The sequence below is a fragment of the Festucalex cinctus genome, chromosome 6 (genome assembly GCF_051991245.1).
Source record: "Festucalex cinctus isolate MCC-2025b chromosome 6, RoL_Fcin_1.0, whole genome shotgun sequence".
Classification (NCBI taxonomy): domain Eukaryota; kingdom Metazoa; phylum Chordata; class Actinopteri; order Syngnathiformes; family Syngnathidae; genus Festucalex; species Festucalex cinctus.
The window spans coordinates 2,063,798-2,078,872 of NC_135416.1; the positions used below are offsets into that span (position 1 = coordinate 2,063,798).

Consider the following 15,075-nt stretch of genomic DNA (forward strand, 5'->3'; position numbering starts at 1 on the left):
GTCGAGCGCACACGCCATCTCAGGTGAGGCCCCGAAAAAGGTCACGCGCAGATGGAATTCTTCACTTCCAACGACGCTCCGAGCCTTCAACCCTGGAGGAGGTAATTTGAAGTTAACGAGCTTTTTTTTTTTTTTTTTTTGAATGCAGGATGACAGGAAGCTCGTTAACTCCCATGACAGGAAACGCTGACGATCGCATGAGCTTCCTTTGTCCACTTCAAATACAGTAGGCGATTTCATTTCAGTTATAATTGACTTTAAATTGGCATTCTGGAGTGGAGTAACCGAGTCCTGCTCAAATTGTTGCCCGCCCGCCTCAGCTTGGACACTTGTGCTCATGCAGATGCGTATTTAGGCCATTTTTAAAATACTTCAAAATGGAGCTTATGTTTGCTGAAAAGCAATATTATGTCCCTGGCTAAGGCTAGCTATTAACTCATTCACTCCCAACCATTTCCACTGAAGCAACCGGCTGTTTTCCTGGATTTTTGACTGATTTTGCAAGGCCCACAGAATATTGTGTTCTATTGCTATAAAAACATGGAACCTACCAAAAGAAAGATTAGAGAGAAAAAAAAAAGTATGTTTCTATCAGTTTGCGTTTTGCAGCAATTAGTATTAGAATATAGCTAAGTTCAATCATTATTCACAAATCTGCTTAGAACTGTGGGGAAATCAGCTTGTTTTAACTTGGCCCTGGTTGATCTCTTATACTCTACTGCCACCCGCTGGCCATTTTGGCAAGGACTATGATTGCTTCAACCGTTCTCTGCAGTAGAGAGGCTGCATCAAAGCCTTTTGTATGATCTAGCATTTAAAAAAAACAAAAAAACAAACAAACGTATAAATACGTCTTTGGGACACTTCAAACATTTAAAAATAGAATGTATTTATACGTTTTTGGGAGTAAATGAGACAAGATGTAAAAAGGCAGGCACAAACATTGCTTATCTTATTAATTTGTTTTGTTAATGTTTTATATGATGTGTGTGCACTTCACTCATACACATGACTTGTACATGCATTATTGTGGGAATGCTGAAGCATTCCCACTTATGTTATGGTGATTTTTATTCGCCACACTTTTTTGCCATGTAACAACTACCACATAACACTTCCGATTTAAACCGTTCAAATTTCAACTTGCTTCAAAAATCCACGCCTCCCGGGGTAAATATCGTCTCATTCAACATTACTTACAGTATTCGCACAATTTAACGTTAAATACCAACTTTTCCGCCATTCATTTTCAATGGGAATGACATTGAAAATTTTCTAAGTTTCACTTTCCATGTCCACTTCCATACATATAACATATTTAACATAGTTGGTAAAGTGCATTGTCCAGTAACCAAGAGGTTATCATGTCACAATTTATCTCTCACTTTACTTCATAAGCATTCCACATGCATTCAAATGTTAATATTCAGCGTTCAGCATTCCCACGCAATTTCTCCAGACATTGCACTTAGTGTAGTTATTATTATTTTGTAGATTCAAGCGCATTTCTTTTTTGATGTCTATGAAGCGCAAACAAGTAGGTTATAGTCAAAAACAAACATTCTGTATTAAGTTAATGTCTGTTGCTATATTTTGCGCGTGTTTTTCATTTAAAAGAAAATAAAAAATAAAAAAGTACAAGGTCCATTTTTTTTTTTTTTGTTAAATCTCACTGTAAATTGTGGGGAGCTGGTACCAATAAGGAGTACTGGTTCCCTTCCCAAGGAATTAGGGTTGCAATATGTTTATATTTGAAGTCCTTTTCTCCTTTGCATAACTTTTATTAGATTTGGCTTAGTCACTGACTTCCCATGCGATTTTTTTGAAGCGGAAACTACCCCAAAATCACGACAACCTGTCTTCACCCGCATTATTATTTTTATGTCCTCAGGTGCAACATGCGCAATAGTCTTTTTGCGCAATCATGCAGAAGGGGGGGGGGGGGGGGGGGGACAAGTCTGCACAACCTCCGCACTGAACTTCCTTGTACAGGATCGGGTTACACTCACAAACACGCACACAATCTCAGGCTGCGTCACTGGTGGAATTTACGCAGCGATCGTGTCGCTCCAGCATGGACGCGCTCCCCCTATGAGGACTTTTTTTTTTTTTTTTTTTTTTTCACCCCCTACGAGGACTTTGCCATCGTCCTTGTCCAGTCTGAGGCGCACTTCCGGCAGGGGGGGAGCCAGGCGGAGACACACCTTGGAAGACCCCGACCGCCAACCCACTACAGGCCGCCATCATTTATTTCTCTCCTTCTGCCAGTAAGAAGAAAATTCCGTCTGGCCACCATGTCGATGTCCTCTCGGGCTCTCCGGGAAATCCTGCACAGGCCAGGAAATGACACCTGTGCAGATTGTGGGGCAGCAGGTGAGAAGGACAATTACTTTTACAAGACAATCAACTTTTTCGTCAATGGATTTTGTGTCTTTTTTTTTTAAAGTAATTTTAGGGCAGGAAAACATTTTTTGGGTTACGCGACGTGGAAGGTCCTAAAAGGATTTAGCGCAAGTCCTGACATGCTGCACACGCCCTCAGCACGCTCCGCTAGTTTGTACTGGCATGCAACGGGGAAGATACGATTTCCTTCAAAGTCCAAAGGAGATTCATCTGTAGGCGTGTATGTGTATTAATGGGACATCCAAAAAAAATAAATAAAATGAGATAGTAGCGAAAACCAGTCAGCACATTTTTGGCACCATCCTGCTCGGTACCTATCTTAGCATTCCGCGTTCAGCATTCCCACGCAATTTCTCCAGAAATTGCACTTAGTCTAGTTGTTATTATTTTGTGGATTCAAGCGCATTTCTTTTTTGATATCTATGTAGTGCAAACAAGCAGGTTATAGTCAAAAACAAACATTCTGTATTAAGTTCATGTCTGTTGCTATATTTTACATGTGTGTTTCATTTAAAAGAAAATACCAAACACAGTCCAATGAAAGCTAACACGGGAGCAATGGGTGCAACAAAATCTGATCAATAAATAAACTTTATTGTATGTTTACTAGTGGATGGAAGACCAAAACACTACATATTCAAAATTAATAATAATAATAGTAAACAATACTGCTATTAATAAAGGAGGTGAAGGGAAGCTATGGTATCAGGGTTCACCAATACTGGTCCTCGAGGTCCGGAGTCCTGCAGGTTTTAGATGTTTCCGCCTGCCAACACACCTGATACTAAAGACCAGGATTGTTATCAGACATGCTGGTGAACTGATTATATGAATATGGTGCGCTAGGGGGCGGAAACATCTCAAACCTGCAGGACTCCGGACCTCCAGGACTGAAATTTGTGAACCCTGGTATATATTAGGGATGTAACGATATCCAAACATCACGATATAATATCACGATATGAAGGTCACGATACGATAATTATCGCGATATTGTGGGGGCATTGACGATATTTAAAAAAAAGATCACAATATTGTAAATAAGGGAGCTCATGTTAAAATAAAGCACAATATTGTGCTTTTGTACGTAACAGCAATGCATATAAACCACCTACAATCTCGAATAACAATATTGAGGCACATTGATGGCTTCACAAGCAAATTAAGTTCCCCTTCATCTGACAATTAGCATAGATTTTAAAAAGAAGGCCAAAACATCCCTCATGAAAATTTAATTGCACTAATAATCTAGCCACTAGAGGGTGCTAGAACTGCACAAATGGAAATCACCCTGACTTTTTTTTAACAGACGATATTGTGCCAGCTTTAATATCACGATATCACGATATTGCCCTTATCGTGACATCCCAAGTATATATACAAAAAAAATATCCTCTTGTAGTCTGAATATGTCTCCTTTAAGGAATGCTGCGTTCTTCCGTCTTCCGAGATAAGACAACGCTAAGAATATTTGCTCACCAGATAAGAATAACGGCAAAGGGAGCCAATGAAGCTGAAAGTTGAAACATGTTTTTTCATTTCCTTTGTTGCAAAAACGTCCGTTTGGCTTAACATGCAGATTGTATGATGCTGTTCTACTGCCTGTCAATTCTCATCCTGAAAAGTTGAAGACGGTAACAAAAATACGTACTAAACCGTACCGGTTTTTGGCAACCTGTTTATTGACTGATTGCAATGAGCTGACGCAGAATTTTCTTACATACAAGTGTTGTCCCATCTATGATATTATTAATGTTAATTTCATTACAGTTATGAAAATGATGCATCAAACACTACAATTTATTAAGAAAATCCAATTGAGGGGATTAAAGGTTCCACTTCTTCTGAGTTAACCTGCTGTTGTGCTGTGGCAGATCCCGACTGGGGTTCGACCTCGTTGGGGGTCTTCATTTGTCTGGCCTGTTCCGGCATCCACCGGAATATTCCCGACGTCAGCAAGGTGAAGTCGCTGAGTCTTTCCCACTGGGAGGACCACGAGATCCAGGTAATGCCACAGATGTTTTTGAAATGATGTCCATGCTCTTATTTTGAAGTGCTGTCTGTGCTCTATTTTTTGGAATTTGTTTTTGTTAGTTCATGGCGGAGAAAGGAAACGAGCGGATGAAGTGCAAATACGAGGCGGCCGTTCCCGTCTACTACTACAAGCCTTCACACAAAGACTGCCAGTGAGGACAGACATTTTACAAGACTTTCAAAAACTGTTAAGTTAGAAGACAAAGTTAGCATTGATGCTAGCATGCTAATTCAACATTTAATGTGTCCTGGCTGGCTCGCCAATATTACGTGTCATAAACGTTGGCCGTGTTTCTGACATGGCAACGATGACGGGGACCCATGTCGAGCTAGCGTAGCGCTCTCATGTTTTCCGGTGCTGCGTTAAGCTAACATAGTGCGGCTTTAACGTGTCGTTCATCAGGGTGCTGAAGGAGCAGTGGATACGAGCAAAGTATGAGCGCAAGGAATTCACCGAACCCGGCGATAAGTTCACGTACGAAGAAGGTAAGAAATATATATATATATATATATATATATATATATATATATATATATATATATATATATATATATATATATATAAAACATTTTTCTTCACAATGAAGCTTTTATTTTGAAAGTGTAGGAATTTTGAGAAATTAAATTTTTTTAAAGCAGTTTTTCACTTTTTAAATGTGATTAAAATGCAGTATTTCTTTTTTAATTTAGTATTTATCCATCCATCCATTTTCTTGACCACTTATTCCTCACAATGGTTGCGGGGGCTGCTGGCACCTATCTCAGCTGGCTCTGGGCAGTAGGCGGGGGACACCCTGGACTGGTTGCCAACCAATCGCAGGGCACACAGAGACGAACAACCATCCACACTCACACGCACACCGACGGGACAATTCGGAGCGCCCAATTAACCTGCCACGCATGTCTTTGGAATGTGGGAGGAGACCGGAGTACCCGGAGAAGACCCACGCGGGCACGGGGAGAACATGCAAACTCCACCCAGGAAGGTCCGAGCCTGGACTCGAACCGGAGACCTCAGAACTGGGAAGCGGACGTGCTAACCACTCGACTACCGTGCCGCTAATTTAGTATTTATTCTTTTAAAAAGTGAACATTTTGAGGATATTTTTTCTTATTATTTTTTTATCTCTAGTATTGTAATCAATATTTTTATCCAAAAACCTGAATTGCAAGGGGAAAAAAAATAATTTTAATTTAAAAAAAAAATAAAAAAAAATAAAAAAACGTTTTTTTAAATAAGAAATCAGTACTTTTAGGAAAAGTATGCTTGTTTATGAAAATGAAAAATGTATATTTTTGTGTGGATGGAAAGACACAAAGACAAATGACACCCATAATGATAAGTATGCCCTTTGTCCTGCAGCCACCAGGGACGGTTCCCTCATGAAAAGGGGGCGGGACAACGGGCTGTTCTTGAGCCGGCGATTCGTCCTCTCTGAGCGGGAGGGCACGCTCAAGTACTTCACCAAACATGACGTAAGCAAACATGCGCACGCACACAGACACACGTAAGCAATAATGGACATAAAAAATAAAAAATAAACACTATAAATTCAACTTTATTCTCGTAGATTGAGATAAGAAAAAATGCTACAATTTTGCTAAATGGTTTCAATTTTTTCCATGATAAAAAAATAATAAAAAATCTGCAAAAAAAACAAAACATTTTGCTGCTGAGAAATTAGATACAGTACATACATATGCTATCCTCCAGAGATCTTGTACTGCCCCCTGCAGGCCAAGGAGCCCAAAGCGGTGATCAAGGTGGACAGCATCAACGCCACCTTCCAGCCCGACAAGATCGGACACCCGAACGGCCTGCAGATCACGTACCTTAAAGACTACAGCACCCGCAACATCTTCCTTTACCACGACAGCGGCAAGGTCCGCCTCAGGGTGGCGCTGTAGAAACCGCGGTGCAGCTGATCCGCACTTACGCCACTTGATTCCTCGCCTTGTCCTCGCAGGAGATCGTCGATTGGTTCAATTCCATCCGAGCCGTCCAGCTTCACTACATGAAGGTGGCCTTTCCCGGGGCGACCGATGCTGAGGTCAGTGCGCACTCAATGGCGCCCCCTGGAGAGTTTCACTGATTAGCATAGCACAACATTGGATGGTCGTGTCGATGGTAACTAACCTGGCAAAAGCCAGATGGATATGCGCTTCACTCAAGGGAGTTCTCCGAAATATCCATCTGGTACCGCGCCACAGTAATTTCGGCGGGAAAAGGCGGGACATTCTGTGCAATAATTCGAGCTAATTGGACGATGCATCATTTTAAATGTTTGTTTTAACCAATCACAGCCATGGGTGAAAATTTCGTCTTCGGTATTGCCAAAGGGAGGATATGTACTAACATCTTACCAGCTAGAAATGCACGAAGCACCCCTCACTGTTCAACATTCAACAAGGAAACGTGAGTAATTCTGCGAGAACGGAATTAATTGTAGCGTCCATTCTTCCGTCGGCGCTGGCTTCCTGGTTTCGTCACAGTCGCATGCCCCGCCCCCAAACACAATGTGGCCCTGTGATTGGTGGTGGCTCGGAACGGCGGTTATCAGCGGGGGCGGTGCAAGATGTATTCTCCGGGGTGTGCAAATTCACAAATACCACGAGAATTCATCTTGCGAGAGCAGGGTTAGATGGTAACAGGATGCGCAAAATAAAAGGCTCTAGAACCCATTCCCAAAATTGGACAGGAAGTCGGCCATTTTGGAGCGTTGTCACCGAAAAAATTCATTACTATCCCCAGATTGTTCGAAAAAAAATCCTTCCCCTGACCATGCCATTTCACATGGGCATAGCATGGCATCCAAGTATATATTTCAAATAAAAAAATAAGATTTTTTGTGTTTGTTGTTCACAGCTGGTTCCCAAACTCACCCGCAACTTCCTGAAGGAAGGCTACATGGAAAAAACGGGTCCCAGGGTAGGTCAACTATTTTTTGGGGGAGGACATACGGTATTTAATATATCTGTTTTGTTGCTAATGTTGCATTCGAGGATGGTCGGAAGTCGGATATATCCGAGTTGGTTTTTCCCAGTTCCGATCTGAAAGCGTTCGAGGCGAAAGTAAACAACCAAAATGGCGGATAGTGGTAAATTGTTTTTTTTTATTTTGGTTCTTTAAACTCATTTTTTACCTCCAGCAAACTTACTTGCTCATAATTTTGCTTCATTTATTGTTTTGATCTTATTTCATAAGCATTCCATACAGTTAAATAGTTCACCGGATAATTTCATGCAATTTTTTTAACTCACTCAAACCCGTCGGAGTGTAGCCCCCAGTGACACGTCAACACCCTTTTAGTTTAAAATACCTTCCTTTAACCTCCATGTTTTCTCTCTTTAGCCTCATTTTAAATCAAACTATGTTGCTTCTAGCCTCATCCTAGCTAGCTAGCGCTAAGCTAGTTTGATCAACTCCCTTTTTGTGTTTGTTGCTAGCACAGCGATAACGGATCAACAGTGAGGCCTTAGAGGAGCCCTATTTATATTGTCCTAATTGCATTTCATGATTTTTTTTTGTATGAAATTCAACTAAATGATGGCACACAGTGGAGTCCTGTACTGCAACAAACGACTCGAATGAGAGACGACTGGCACAAACAATGCCTCTTTCAACGTTTAGCCTTTTGAGAAACTTGAACCGGCACTTAACTCCGACTCGGATTCCCCCTCCGTCTTTGCACCTGAACGATGAAACGACGCCATTCTTTGGTGGGCAAAAAAAAATGCAGACAAACCGGCCAATTTACACCCCTCCAATAAAACAACTCTTTCTTAGTTTTCCAGCCACAGAAAAACTACGGGCGGATGTTTAAACGTGGATCACCTAAACTTTTAGTGGCAGCCATTGTTGGGTAGCAGTTGAAATTATTCTCTCTGCAAAATGGAGTTAAGATGCTCAAGTTAGCTGAATTTCTGTTTGTTTATTTGTTTGTTTGTTTGTTTGTTTGTTTGCGTAGCAAACAGAAGGCTTCAAGAAACGTTGGTTCACTTTGGACCAGAGACGACTCATGTACTACAAGGACCCTCTGGTAGGACACACGTGCACGCATACTGTATATTCGCACATATTTTGTGACACCCCCCCCCCCCCCCCAATTCCTATTAAAATCTGTTCCCAAAAATTCACATTTTCCTGCAAAATTCCAGAGAAAATGAAAACAAAAATGGTTAATTTTGATAAATATAGAGATATTTATCAAAATTTGAAAAGGTATCACGCAAAATTACATTCACAGAATGTTGCATTATTTATTTTTTATTTTTTTTCAAAATTAAAAAGAAAATTCTAGCACAATGGCCAATGTTTTGTAGTATACGTATTTGTTGTTTTTTTTTTTTGGGGGGGGGGGGGGGGATCTCGAAATAAATGACACTACTTTTAATTCAAATTAATTTATTTTCTAGCAAAAAAATAGCAAAAATATATCTTAAATTATTTTTGTAAAACAATAATATATAAAAAATAATAATTTGTAAAAAAAATAAATAAATAAAATCATTTAAAAATGAAATACAAATCAACTCAAAAGTGAAAGAAAAAATTACAAAAGAGTTTTGCTAAATTACACAATTTTACTCACACAAATTCTAGCTGAATGGCTAATGTTTTGTAGTGAAAATATTACATTTAAATTATTTTGTCAACATTTTTTTTTCATTTGAAAATTAAATATAAATCATCCCAAGATTGCGCACAAAAATTGCAAAACAGCTCATTCTAAATCTAAAGGCTAAATTTAGATTCAGATTTAGAGTTAGATTTAAATCTAAATTTTAAATTGCTAAATCACATTATTTTACTTACAAAATTCGAAACAAATCCTAGCGCAGTGGCCAAAAATTTTGTGGTGATTTTTTATTTTATTTTTTTTATTTTTTTAAAGAAATTTAAATTGTCACCTTGACAATACAGGATCACAAAATGCCAAATGTTTTTGTGCTTGTATTTGCATTGAGCTCAAGTGGGCACTTTAACTCTTTTTTTTTTTTTTTTTTTTTTTTTTTTTTTATTTATTTATTTATTTATTTATTTTCTCTGGCGTTGCCTTCGCAGGACGCCTTCGCCAAGGGCGAGGTGTTCCTGGGCAGCAAGGAGCACTACAGCGCGTCGGCCGGCCTCCCCGTCGGCACGTACTGCAACGGCGCGTGGCAGCACGGCATCACCATCGTCACGCCCGACCGCTGCTTCCTGTTCACGTGCGAGACCGAGGCCGAGCAGCACGACTGGCTCAAGCTCTTCAACGACGTCATGAGCGCTCAGATGTCCCCCCAGGAGTACACCAGTAAGTTCTTAAGCCGAACTTCTTATCCTTTAATCAGACTTTGCGGCCGAATCGAGCTCGGACTGAACCATTAAAAAAAATAAAAATAAAAATTACAATTGATGATAGAGCCTTGTATAATATTCTGAGGCTGCCCATTAGGGATTGGTACCTTTTCACAATTGAACCGGTACTATTCCAATTCTGGGTACCTGTGAATCGATACTGGTACTCAACGGTAGGGATGTAACGATATCCAAACGTCACGATACGATAATTATCACGATATTGTGGGGAGGTTGGCGATATTTAAAAAAAAAAGGTCACAATATTGAAAAATAAATAAAAGGGCTCACAGTTATTGTAGATTTTAAACATAGAAGGGCCAAAACATCCCTAATGAAAATTAAATTGCACTAATAAAACTAGCCACCAGAGGGTGCTAGAACTGCACAAATGTAACTCAACTTGCACGTATCGTTACACCCCTACTCAACGATACCAATTTTCTGTACTTTTTTAGTCTTTTTTTTTTTTTTCCTTCATTTCGTTCTTTTTTATGTTATTTATTTATTTGGGTGGTAATAAATGTTCATTATTGTTTATTTAACAGTAATATCTTTTTACAAATCTATTTCACAATTACCTTTTAATATATAAAACTTGACAAATAAGAAAAATGTAAAAAAAATAATAATAATTTAAAAAAAACAGTCACAGAATAGGTAGATTGGCTTGAGTTGACTGCGCTGAGAGAAAAGGGGGTCAATCATTTCGCATGACCTATTTTCAGCAAAAAAAAAAAGTTTTAAATATTGTTAAAAAAAAAAAAAAAAAAGCCTGTTGCACTTTATGTTGACTATTCACAAAAAAATTGCACAAGGTCCAAAATTCCAAGGGTGCTATTACTTTCGCAAGACACTGTAGTTCTAAATGAGGCAACATTGATGATCAGATAACATTTTAATCTACTAATGTCACTTTTTTTGTTTTGTTTTCTTTCCAGTGGAGGCTTTGTTCAAGCACAAACATTGACAACAGCAGCAGTTCGCCGAACAGAATCTTTTTTTTTTTTTTTTCCTCTAAAAGTGCTCAAAACGTGAGGACGGAAAATAACCGGCAACAAAGCGCTTCATCGTCTCAAGCGTTCAACAGTCTAACAGCACCATCCAGTGGCTCTTTTACTTTATGCCCAAAATGAGTCTCTCCCATTGTACTTTTTGTCCATTTTTAAATATTTTTATAAGCACATTTTCAAAAAAAAAAAAAACTTTTTGGAGGGGTTATTGTTAGTTTTTATTTTAAAACACAAAATTATTCAAACCTAATAAAGTACTTTGTCGTCTTTCCCATTTCTCTCTCTCTTTTTTTTTTTTTGCTGTGTTTTTTTGTGTTCTCCAGATGAATTTATGATTTCATAAATGGTTTTATTTCAAATCTGTGAGAAATTTTAAATATACCCGAGGCATGTTTTTAATAGTATTTATAGCACTGATTTTTTTTTTTTTAAAGGCCTTTAAACACAAATCAATACACACACAAAATTTAATTGCCTCCAGTTAACTTTTTTTCCTTGAGCAGAGAGGGGAGTGGGGAGCAGTTACACACGTGGATTTTTTATTTTTTTTTTGTTCTGTTGATGAATGCACATTGTCCTCAGGGGAAGAAATGGTGCCAGCAGGTTCTAGTTAGACATAAGGACAACATGAGAGGCCCACGGGTCTGTTCTAAAAATAGCCCACAAGTGATGCATCAACGTGACTTAATGAATAAGAATTAAAATAAAGAATTTTGATATTTAAGTGTATTTTTCATAATCAGTCCATTTACTATGTATCCAACATTCTTGGAAGTAGATGTCAAAAAGTTGGTATTAGTGCTTGTGAGGTGGGGGGAGTGGGGCCCGCCCCGCCCCGGTGCCGTGCCGTGGCTGTTTAACACCTGACTGACAAAAGGACGACCGAAAGAAGAGCACTGAACTGAGGAGACCTGCGGGATCGGGAATTTCGGCACGGATGGAAGCAAAAAATGTGATGTGGCCGGGACTCCTCAAGCTTCTCGTGGGACGTCATCTCAACGGTTTGCATAGTCTTCTGTCATCTTAAGATCCTTTTTGTTTTATATTCATTTCTATATTTATTTATTTTTTCAGACAACTTTGGAATTTGTTTCACTAAACTACAAAACATGTTTGGTTTTTTTCCTGACATAATGACAATAATTTTAAAGGCAAAATTATGGTTTCTCGGCCCCAATTTGTTTTTTTTTATTTTAAAAATTTATTTTGCACAATTTAAAAAAAATAATAGTAATATAAAAAAAATTAAAGCCCAAATTGGGATTTATTTTCCACACTTTATATACTATATTCCACATTTATTTTTTAACCCCCTAAATTAAAAAAGCAATTCTCATAAAAAAATGCAAAGTTATATAAAAAAAATTAAAAAAAAAAAGACACTTGAATTTTGCATGAACATTTTGATTTTTTTTTTTTTTACGTTTTTTTTTGTAAAAGAACTCTTTTGCTCTCACAAATTGACAAAACAATTGCTACATCGTTCTAATAAAATAATTAATTAAAATTAATTTTCTTTAAACAATTTTTGCTTCTTGGAAAAATACATTTTTCATTTTTTTCGTAATGTAAAGAAACATTTTTGCATTTTTGAACAAATGTTTTTTTTTCGGCATTTTTTTTTTTTTTTATCACATTTAGGATTTTTTTTTTAACCACAATAAAAAAGATCAAAAGTACCGGGTTTTTTTTGTTGTTGTTTTGTTTTGTTTTTCTTAGAATGAAAGTAAATTCTGGCAAATGCACCGAAAATATCTTGCAATATTTATAATTTCTCACCAAATCAAATTATTATTTTTTTCAATATACAAAAAAAAAAAAAAGTATCACAATATGGTGTTTTCCAAAACACATAATTTTACATTACAAGCTATTTCTTGTTGTGCAGGGTTCTTGACCGTTATCATGGGACATCCTGATGACGTTTGCTTCATGGCAATGTTGCCGGAATAATTCCCGTCCCAGATGATGTCATCAGAATCCCGACACTGACCTGCCATGAACGACAGCGCCTCCAACACCACTTCGGAGCACGACGCGGGCGCGGGCGACCTGTGGGCGACGTGCCTGCTGGGCGCCACCCTGACGCTCATGTGGCTGCTGGGCACGGCGGGCAACGTTTACACGTTGGCCGTCACGCGCTCGGCGTCGCCGCGCCGCAGGGCCTCCGTCTACGTCTACGTGGCCAACCTGGCGCTGTCCGACCTTCTCTACCTGTCCACCATCCCCTTCGTGGTGTGCACCTACTTGGCCCACGACTGGCTCTTCGGGGACGTCGGCTGCCGGGTCCTGCTCAGTCTGGACCTGCTGACCATGCACGCCAGCGTCTTCATCCTGGCCGCCATGAGTCTGGAGCGCTACCGAGCCGTGGCGCGGCCCGCCGGCGCCCGCGGTTCGTCCCCGCGCTGCCGCAGGATGGCGGCGGCCGCCATTTGGGCCGCCGCCTTTGTGCTCACTCTGCCCATGATGGTCATGATACAACTCAGGTGGGACAATATCTACCTAGTACATTTTGATTTTTTCACTGCTGACCCTGTTCATGACGTTTTGCTTCCAATTTGTGATCCGATCATACGACGGCGTTTTAGGGCCACGTATAAATATATATATATTTTTTTTAGAGGGCCAGGGCAATATGCCGAGAAAAAAGTCTTTCTAAACTTTCTAAAGTGGCAAATTTGTGAGAAAAAAAACTCGTAAATTATGAATTTAGAAAGTGGCAAATTTGCGACTTTCTAGAGTAGAAATTTGCGAGAAAAAAATCGTAAATTTGCGAGTTTAGAAAGTGGCAAATTTGCTACTATCTAAGGTGGCAAATTTGTGAGAAAAAGAACTTCGTAAATTTGGAGTTTAGAAAGTGGCAAATTTCCGACTTTCTAGAGTAGAGATTTCCGAGAAAAAAAACAATGTAAATTTGCGAGTTTAGAAAGTGGCAAATTTGCAACTTTCTAAGGGGCAAATTTGCGAGAAAAAAAACTTGTAGATTTGTGAGTTTAGAAAGTGGCAAATTTGCCACTTAAGAAAGTGGAAATTTTCGAGAAAAAAACTCGGAAATTGGACAGTTTAGAAAGTGGCAAAATTACAACTTTCTAGAGTAGAAATTTGCGGGGGAAAAAAATCGTAAATTTGCGAGTTTAGAAAGCGGCAAATTTGCAACTTTCTAAAGTGCCAAATTTGCGAGAAAAGAACTCGTAAATTTGCGAGTCTTAGAAAGTGGCAAATTTACGACGTTCTAGAGTAGAAATTTGTGAGAACAAAAACGTGGAAATTTGCGAGTTTAGAAAGTGGCAAATTTGCAAGAAAAAAAACTCGTTAATTTGTGATTTTAGAACGTGGCAAGTTTGCGACTTTCAAAAGTGGCAAATCTGCCACTTTATGAACTCACAAATTTGCTACTTTAGAAAGCTGCAAATTTGAAGTTTTTTTTTTTCTCAACATATTGCCCCCGCCCTCTAAAAAAATCTATATTTATACGTGGCCCTAATACGCCGTCGTACGATCGTCTGACTCAGGCACGACAAGCCGTCTCCATCCGGCGCGGTTAAGCGGATGTGCTTCCCGACGTGGACCCCGGACGCTTTCAAGGCGTACGTGGGCGTCTTGTTCCTGACGAGCGCTCTGGTCCCGGGTCTGGTGATGGTGTCTCTGTACGCGGGTCTGGCCCGGCGCTACTGGGCCACGCAGGCCCGCCTGGGCGGGCGCGGCCGCTCGGCCCGCCAGCGAGGGCTCAAGCAGCGCGTGGCGGTCATGATCTTCAGCATCGTGCTTGCCTACTGGGCCTGTTTCCTGCCATTCTGGGGGTGGCAGCTGGCCCAGCTCTTCTCGCCGGAGTCCCTCAAGGCTCTATCCCCGGCCGCTCACAAATACGTCAACTTCTTGGTCACCTGTCTCACGTACGGCAACAGCTGCGTCAATCCTTTCCTCTACACGCTGCTCACCAGAAACTACAAGGACTACCTGGCTCAGAAAGGCCAGTCCACGGGGGCCAGCAGGATTGAGCAGAGCCGAAGCGCGCCCAATCGGGACTCGTAGCATGTTTTGATTGCAGCTCGAGTTAGGGCCCTTAGATAGACGAAGTCCTCGATGTCTCACGTAAGACTGACTACATTTCAATCGCAAGAGTCATCCATCCATCTTCTTGACCATGTACTCCTCACAAGGGTCGTGGTGGGTGCTGGAGCCTATCACAGCTGGTTTCGGGCAGTACTGGTTGCCAGCCAATCGCAGGGCACACAGAGACCAACACCCATCCACACCGTAGAGACAGTTTGGAGCGCCCAATTAAGC

At 40.1% G+C, this 15,075-nt stretch overlaps 2 protein-coding genes across 2 annotated transcripts; both read left to right on the forward strand.

Annotated features, from left to right (window-relative positions):
- Window positions 1-1,997: 1,997 nt before the first annotated feature.
- Window positions 1,998-11,062, forward strand: LOC144021042 (arf-GAP with dual PH domain-containing protein 1). Its single transcript, XM_077525029.1, has 11 exons — window positions 1,998-2,373; window positions 4,278-4,408; window positions 4,498-4,589; window positions 4,841-4,923; window positions 5,801-5,913; window positions 6,175-6,321; window positions 6,405-6,488; window positions 7,304-7,366; window positions 8,406-8,477; window positions 9,503-9,731; window positions 10,717-11,062. The coding sequence occupies exons 1-11, from the start codon at window positions 2,295-2,297 to the stop codon at window positions 10,743-10,745; spliced, it is 1,122 nt and encodes a 373-aa protein (XP_077381155.1). The 5' UTR covers window positions 1,998-2,294; the 3' UTR covers window positions 10,746-11,062.
- A 1,724-nt stretch (window positions 11,063-12,786) lies between these two features.
- Window positions 12,787-14,820, forward strand: uts2r4 (urotensin-2 receptor 4). The gene is made up of 2 exons (XM_077525028.1): window positions 12,787-13,274; window positions 14,301-14,820. Exons 1-2 carry the CDS (start codon window positions 12,787-12,789, stop codon window positions 14,818-14,820), a joined length of 1,008 nt encoding a protein of 335 aa, XP_077381154.1.
- The last annotated feature ends 255 nt before the right edge of the window (window positions 14,821-15,075 follow it).

Bases quoted from the DNA above. Each gene is read 5' to 3' on its own strand.
- LOC144021042 (XM_077525029.1), top strand. From the start codon at position 2,295: ATGTCGATGTCCTCTCGGGCTCTCCGGGAAATCCTGCACAGGCCAGGA. The intron at 2,374-4,277 runs GTGAGAAGGACA...GTGCTGTGGCAG, and splicing joins TGCAGATTGTGGGGCAGCAG to ATCCCGACTGGGGTTCGACC. The intron at 9,732-10,716 runs GTAAGTTCTTAA...TTTTCTTTCCAG, and splicing joins GTCCCCCCAGGAGTACACCA to TGGAGGCTTTGTTCAAGCAC.
- uts2r4 (XM_077525028.1), top strand. From the start codon at position 12,787: ATGAACGACAGCGCCTCCAACACCACTTCGGAGCACGACGCGGGCGCG. The intron at 13,275-14,300 runs GTGGGACAATAT...CGTCTGACTCAG, and splicing joins ATGGTCATGATACAACTCAG to GCACGACAAGCCGTCTCCAT.